General features: G+C 40.7%; 1 protein-coding gene across 1 annotated transcript in view; it reads left to right on the top strand.

Moving 5' to 3' along the window:
• SMS (spermine synthase) overlaps window positions 1-3,264 on the top strand; it is a 78,534-nt gene extending 75,270 nt beyond the window's left edge. Inside the window, exon 11 of the mRNA XM_084642585.1 lies at window positions 244-3,264. Coding sequence (XP_084498711.1) covers window positions 244-286 — 43 coding nt within the window. The 3' untranslated portion in view covers window positions 287-3,264. The remainder of the gene's footprint in view (window positions 1-243) is intronic.
• The last annotated feature ends 5,076 nt before the right edge of the window (window positions 3,265-8,340 follow it).

Genomic DNA, 8,340 nt, shown 5'->3' on the forward strand with positions numbered 1-8,340 from the left:
TAAATAAAAAAACATGAGTGTGAGGCAAAGAGGTACTTCACAAAAATGGCATCTACCCCTACATGTCAAAGGGGTGCTACTTCCTGGGATCCAGAAGGAATGTTGGGGATATTACCCACCCTATCTTTCTGAGTTATAATAAACAGGGGTTATTTGGAGATTTATTTCACTTTAGTTCTAAAAGTGTTTCTTTGACAATATACTACACAGTTTGCTTTGTTCCTTGACTTTTTTTTTCTTCAGGTGGGTGTTTTACACCATTTGGAAGACGAGAACTGAAGTGTGAAGATCAAGATATTCTAATTGTGTGCTGCATGGAGCATATAGGCTTGCCGCGTGCTGCATATTGGCATCTTGAACCTTTAAATTATATGCTGTAGATGATCCTGAAACTTAGTCATGCTATTGATTGTGAATTCTTTAAATGTTTTTTATTATTATTTTAATTTAAAAGCAAATGGAAAATGTATATTTTGATGAGGTAGGGTGTTATTTTTGAAAGTCAACTTAAAGATGAATTAGCAGCAAAACTATAGCTGCTGAATGCACTGAACCTTTAGAATGTGATCCTTTTTATTTTTTTGTAGATCTTCACAAACTGATTAAAAAAAAACATCTTTAACATTTCATTCCTGAGGGTGGTCCCTGTATTTTTTTTTCTCCAGATATTAACTCACTTATAGATTATGGTGCTTTTAAAGGACTGCGGGTTTCTCTTAAGTGAATACCACTGTGCTTCCATTACAGAAAATGTGAAGGGCATAACTTTTTAAAAGAATACTCTATGTCCTTAGTTATAAAGGGGAGGAGCTAATATGAGGTTTCATTTGTTTACGCCTTAGTTTCATTCATCATGCTGCTGCAGTCTCTTCAGCAGACAAAGCTCTCACCTGTCACCACTTAGAATTACTTAGCTCCTGTCACATTTAATAGTTTGATTTTAATATGGATTAAGAGTAGGTTATAGAGGTATTTTCAGCACCATAACTTTGAAAATTAAAACCTATTTTCATTCCCACCTGAATGTGGGATGTTGAAATGTGTAATGAGGCTTCTTGTAGTCAGACACCCATTAGCTTTATGGCAGAACATTATGTCCATAGAGAATGAAAGTCGTGTAAAAGGGAAGACGAGAGAAAGTGATTTAGGTCCTGTTCATTCATAGTTTGTGTTTTGAAACAAATGTATTCACTTCACTAGGTTAAACTTTGATCATAGGGAGTCAGGTGTCCACAGTGACACTAATTCAGGATTAGGCCCAGACATGGTATTCACTGGTAAGTCAAAATTCCAATGGAAGGAAGGGTGCATTATTTTTTGTGGGATTTTTTAAGGAAAAAATTTCTTCCCTTCAATATTTCTGCACATCATCTGAAATTATATTTTTGTAAAAGCTTGCTATTTACTGATTGCCAACTTTATTTGTAAGCAGAACATTAAAAAGATTCCACCTCAGAGGAGGTAAGAAGTCTTAAGCCTTTGGTATGTCTGAAAGAGAGAATAAAAAAAATTCACTGTCCCTCCCTGAGGATCTGAGATTGTGGACCAAAATGAGACTATCTTTAAACACCAGGTTTCCCATGTACTGTAGTTTGAGGTGAAGTGGTTCCTTCCCCTCCCCCCCCCCCGCATTAACAGTGAATTCAGATTGTCAAAAAACTAATTTCCAATTATTACACTCTGAAGAAACAGTACAACTGATGTGTTTTATCGTGTCAAAACTACTAGCGAACTGTAAATAGCCTGTGAAGAAATCCAAAATGATATTAATTAGAACCCTTGCAAAAAAAAAATCCCCGTTGCTCTTCACTTGGTGTATATTTTTGTATGTATGATTATGCTATTAGAGGGACCACTTTAACTTGGGAAGCTAAGTGAAGTTCTTTGTATTCCCTGTTTTAAGTTACTGCTTTAAGCGATTGCAAGCAGCATTACTGATTTCATACGCCTGGGGCCAAATCACTCCTTGATTTAGAGCCTGTGCAGTCCCACCAAATCTTACAGAATAGTCTCCTTGTAGGAAAGTGGAAAGAGCCCTCTCCTGGTCCTTGGCATTCGTGGCAGTGTCACATCCAGAGCACAGAACATTGTAGTGACCATACTGCTAGACCCTGAACAGTTGTAATTGTGCATCTGTGGCTGAAGGTTGAAGTCAGTGGGATTATATATGGCCCTGATGCTGCAAAAACACGTGCTTAACTTCACATGTATGAGTAGTACCATTGACTTGGTTGTGATGACTCATGTAAGTAAGGTTAAGTGTGCGTGCATGGATGCTTGCAGGAGTGAGGTTTAAGATAGCCCATGTCCTGGTGTTTGGAGTGGTTCTAGACACGTACACCCCCCATCCTCCACAGGCTTGTGGATTAGAACATGATCTAATACACTTGATAGGTTTGTAGCACAAAGACTTGCTTTGTTTTGCATAGATACATGGAATTAGAGCTGTTTGAAAGTGGAAAGATGCTGTGAAATCAGTCCCTGGAATGTTCAATGAGGGAGAGGAGTCTTAAATTGATGGGTGATGGGGAGGTGGGAGGAAGCATTGTTTTGAAAGCTGATCAATACATATGACAATTTTTCCTCGTATATTGACATTGTGAAAAGAGGATGGGGAGTGTAACTCTTTTGATTCGGAATGTTTTTATGTAGACTTTCTTAAAGAGATAGATGTAGTAGAAAACAAACTGGCAAACACTGAACACAGCTGTTTTTCTCTTTACATTACTGCCTTGTTTAAAACACTGTCATTCATTATTTATTTGTTATTGCTGTAGTGTAAACTTAAACAAAATCAGCTTCATGTGAACTTCAGATGAAACTTGCTATAGTTGAACAACATCTTACATTTAAAGCCAGTTGGGACATAGTTGGACGAGTGCCTCACTACACATGGAAACAGAGACTGAAAAAATGGTTTTTATTCTTTGCACTAAATGCTGCTTCCACCAAGAAATGTGATTAAATATTTAAAAACTTGATTGGTAGTCATTTGACTGTGCTGAAAGAAGACTGCTGGCATTGTATCTACTGCACGAGTGCAGTGCACATGTTAAAATAAAGGTACACTCTCTTATTAGCTGTATGACTGAATTGTTAAATTCACTTGTGGCTTCCCATATTCAGTATTAAAGACCATGCAATGGTCTGATGTGGTGACCATCAACATGTCTCCATTCTTTTCCAATCCCCACCCAATATAGATGCACAATATTGTTGAGTTTTATGTCCTTTTATTGAGATATTAAAGGAGTTTTTCCTGCCTCTCATGATCCGTAATTTCAGGTTTTGGGTTTTTTTTACCATCATGCAGGAATGTGTTAGGAACTTTATCGTGACCTATAAAAGAAGAGGTCCCTGCCAGGAACAGCTTACAGTAAAATTTCCAGCCTGCCCTGTGGATGGGGAAACAAAACAACAGGACTGGTCAGGACTGTGGGAGGACATGGGTTCCAACAACATAATCATAGGGTTACTTGGTATTGACAATGGCAAGTGCACAACTGCATTTATTTTTACATATGTAATGTTAAATCGTAGGAGAAATTGCAGAAGTGATTATTCAGGAGGGATTTAAATGGAAGTTGATGGTTTGTATGTATGCTGGCAAAATGGGTTGGCAAAATGGCTTTAGAAGGACATTCCATACCTGGAGAGGTATAGAGAGAGATGCTGAGGAGGGGGCATCAGAAGGAAAAGAGGAGTCAAGAATAGCATCGTTTGTGACACAGCGTAGGAGATAAGGGTAGAGTTAGTGTGGAGGGCTTCTGAAAGAACAAGTTTGACCCTGCTAACAGGACAATGAGCTAACAACAGGTTTCAAAGAGAGGATTCCTCTGGTCAGAGTGCTGGAAGATGACTTTAGAGGCATAATGCTGGATGGATTTTGGTGGGTGGGATCAAGATAACTGGGGAAAAGGAAGTTGTAGATATCATGGTGGGTGATTATGGCATTGGTGCAGAAAAGAAGAGAGCAGGTTCTAGATACTTTGGGGAAGAAGGCAAGATCTGTTTGCAACTGTGTATGGGGAGAGGAATTGAAGGTCATTCTAGGTTGCAGACTTTCGCAATGGAGAAACTACTTGTGTTGATAATAATGGAGAATGGTGGAGAAGATACAAGAGGGAAAAAAAGCACCTTAGTTTTGTCTATGTTGAGCTTCAGTTGTTGACAAACTGCCTTGTATGCAATATCTGAGAGAGAAGAGAGGGGGGAAACCAGATGAGCAGAAGATTTGATTTCTCAGTGTAGATAATAGCCTAGGTAATGGGGAACTGTGTGACTGGATGAGGTTGCCCAAAAATAAGTGACAGCACCACACAATCTCCCATGGAGAAAGGCAGTGGAGAGGAGGATCAGCCACCAAAGGAGAGGCTGAAAAAGCAGCCAGAGAGAAAGAAACCCAGGAGATGAGGATGTGAGGGAAAGAGGAATTAATACTATCAGTGGAAAGGTTAGGAAAATGGACTTGAGACTTAATAGGAAGAGGTTCTTAGTGGCCTTTGTGACGATATCTTCTGTGGAATGGAAAAAGTGGAAGCTGGATTAGATCAGGAGTGAGCGTTAGGTAAGGAAGTTGAGATAGTGATTGTAAACAGCATGTTCAGTGAGCTTTACAGGTACAGGGAAGAATTGGGAAATACGATTGTTGGCTGGAGTCGGTAGTGTTTAAAAATTAGGAGTGGAGGGAGGAGAAAGCATGGTGCTTTGGTGAGGGGAAAATAGTGGTTATGGGAGGGAGCATAGGGTCAAGGGTCTTGAGAAACTGGGCGGGAATTGGGGTAAATGAAACCATTGGAGAGATTGGAAATGGAGAGAAGGCAAGCGGAAAAACCATGACATTAAATTAGGAGCATGCTAAGTGTCTGAGATTTGGAGTGAGTAGTGCACTAGAGAGAGGAGTAAATGACTCATCCATTGTTGGCGAGCGAATTTGAGGGAGTCAGCTGTGAAGTAATGTTCTGAGAGCAGATTAGTAAGGGATATAATGGAGCTGATATCCTGGTAAAGATGGACTGGTGAGCAAGAGGGGAGTAGGCAATGCTAAAGGAGATGAGTTGATGGTCAGAGGGGGAACTTTATTAAGAGATCAGAATGAGCATTCCTTAGTGGAGATAAAGTCCAGGAAATAGCCTTGTTGGGTACGTTGGTGAGTTGAGTTAACTAAGGTCAAATGAAGAGGTAGGAGGTGAAGTGGCTGGCTGGGCTATCAATATGAAAGTTGAAGGGTGGGAGACTAACTGGAGAGGAAGAGAGCTTGTTTTGGGAATCAGAGAGAAGGACCCTGGAAGAGATCTTGCAGATGGATTGGTTGACCGTGACATGGAGGGTAAGAACAGAGTTTAATATTATGCAGCACAAAGGTGTGGGAAGAGGGAAGTTCTTGAAAGGGCAATATTAATTATTTGGGTCTTGGGCTATTTAAAGTTTGTTCTGCTTTATTCTTCACTAATAAAGCAGTATCTGAGTGATCTTTGTATATACAAGGCAAACAGTGATGGCATTTCAAAACAGTGCCCTGAGTTGACCAGCAATAACATAACCAGTGTATGCAGATCTAGCACTTCGCTATTGTCAAATATTTTTAGTTTTCGGGCAGCGTCTAATGTATATTAATTTGCTATTTGCTTTCCTTTAGTGCCATATCAAAACTAATATTTTTGCTTCCTTTTTTCTCATGCCTTGTCTAAATATTGCTCTAAAACCTTACTTTGGAACGTCTTGGGAAAGTGTGTATCAACTGTTGGCTTTACTTATGATTCTTGTGTACTTTGAATGCTATTTTATAACCACTTAATGCATTTTTTTCTGGGAAACTAACCTGAGTTTCCAGGCAACAGGTCTTATGGCAATGGGTAAAATTTTGAAAAGCATCTAATTGAGTTTCAGAGCTGAAGTTCAATTTTCAAAAAAGACTTAGACCCTTAAGTCACTGAGGATAAAATTTTCAAAACACCTAGGTTTTTTTGTAAAAGCTTTTCCACCTCCAGGGTCAGAAGCTTTAACTTGTAAGTAACTAAAACACTCAGAGGAAGGGAGAGCCACACACCAACCAACCTCTTGAGTTGCATCTCCAACTGCTTCTCAAGATACCATGTCTCAGTTTGAGGTTAACTGCACCTCTTTCCCCCTCTGGTCTGCTCAAGGGATGTTGCCTTTAGGTGTGAGGTCTCCAGTCATCACCTCTCTGGGCAGGGGCCTATGTCCCTTTCCCTTTAGACCAGGGATTTAGGTTTACTGTCCCTTTGCAATTCCCTGTGCTTATCCCAGCAGGTCTGACCTTAGTCCAGCACCTGCTTTTTGCCCTCTCACTATCTCAGGGACAATGATAGGTTATTAACAACAAGCCAGCTTTTGCAAAGCACAGTACATTTATTTTAGCACAAAAGCATTACAGAGAAAATGTATAGAACAATGATCACACATGCTAAGCTTGCTGGGCGTCACCCATTTTCCACATGGAGACCGTGGCACACTTCAATCCTTCAACCTTTGCGGGGCGGGGTGGGGGGGGGGGGTTGCCCTCTTGGTTACGATCTTATATCAGTTTTTGGATATAAATGAGAGATCCTCGGCCAGCCCAGACTGGTCCTTCAAGCCCAAAATCTTTGTCTGCTGGGCCTCTTGAACCCAGTCTGAGCCAGTATATGTAATTCCCCCAGGGATGTCTCTTCTCTGGTGTTGTTTACCTGTCTCAGGATTTTCAGTAATTACTCCCCATTGATTTCAGCTCCTGCAGAAAGTTCTGTAACCCTCCTCCCTGGAGCTAATATAAATTCCGTGGCTCACAATGGCATATAAAACATTAATAGATGCCTAAGTTTGACTAATCCCTGGCACTCACAGCATTTGGCCCATCTCAATATAATAAATAGCCCATTGAAGCTTCCCAGGTCTCTCATACGTCACACTCATTTCCTCCCAGATGTTCTGCTTCAGCTCAAGTTCAGCATGGTTTTCTTCAAACCCTCCCCTTCCTTGAATGATTCCACTTGATTTCCCCCATGTAAGTGGATCAGAATCAGACCTTCTCCATGCACAGAAGAGGAGAATGGAAAAGGAGAAAAAGCATTACACCTGTAATCCAAGGAGCAATCTGTTGGTCTCTTTCTGCCATCCGTAGTGGTGATTCCAGACATTTACGTAATACTATTCATTTAATAATTGCTGTTGCATTATGGAGGCTGAGGGAGTTGTACAGCACTATTTTTTTTTATAAATATCATATGCCCCTCAGGTTATCTGTTTTAACCTGCCTGTCTGCCTGCCAGAGGTAAATCAATAGAGAAGCTGTTAATTGGGGAATATCCTCAACCTGGCTCCATCTTCCCAAGGCTAAGCCAAGGATCAAAGAGGATCCTCAACCTTCCTGATGATGGCCTTGGGAAGGAGGGGGCTACCCAGGACACGTCCGGGAGAGGGAACAGGTACGCCAGAAGATGCAGAGACAGAGAAAGCATGCCGTGAGCAAGACAGTCTGCTTCCCCCAGCCTGAGAGGGGTTAGCTGGGCAGAGCAACTCAAATGTTTGTAAGGAAAGATTAAGGTGTAGGAAAGGGGAAATGAATGTGCATATAGGAGACTTCGTGTTAACCCTTTGTGTGCTATGTACTTTTGGATGAAAATAAAAAAATGCTTTGTTCTGAAGAAGCTGTTTTTGAGTCACTAGTCAGCCACTGTCATAGGCTGCTGGAGGAAAAGACTCACAAGTGCTGAACTCCATTGGGTCTGTTGGGGTAACAAGGTTGGGAACTGGGAGGGGAGGACTGAAGCTCAGAGATCCAAGTGAAGAGTGGTAGGTTCTACCCAAAGTAAGGCGCTGGGAGCCAGGCCTGTCACCTGAGGGATGCACTAGGGAGAGGCTAAATGGGGGTCTAAGGCACAGCTCACTGAGTAACTGTGACATATTACGTACTAATAAACAAACTTCAAAGCTAGCCAGTAATCTGTCCATGTAAAAAACCATGTAGAATCCTGTTGTAAAACTGTTTGTGTAGTTCACCTGAGCAAAGAAGCCCAGATATTTACTAAGTGCAAATTCAGTTTTACATTTGGTATTGAAAGTAATCTTCGTTGTATCAGTACTATCACTCCACTGGACAGAAAGGGAGGGGGCTTCCTGCAAAGACCTGTTGTACAGTAAAAGGCTTTTTTGCTTTTTAAGCTCTATATTGGGTGTATCATTTCTGATGTTCCTATTTAATAGAAAAAGAATCTCTGGTGGATTTGAAGTTGCCAATTCCTCAAACTATCCTAAATACAGTAACTTCTCACTTAACATCGTAGTTATGTTCTTGAAAAATGTGACTTTAAGCAAAATGATGTTAAGAGAATCCAATTT

Source organism: Lepidochelys olivacea, assembly GCF_965140295.1.
Source record: "Lepidochelys olivacea isolate rLepOli2 genome assembly, chromosome: 1".
NCBI lineage: Eukaryota > Metazoa > Chordata > Testudines > Cheloniidae > Lepidochelys > Lepidochelys olivacea.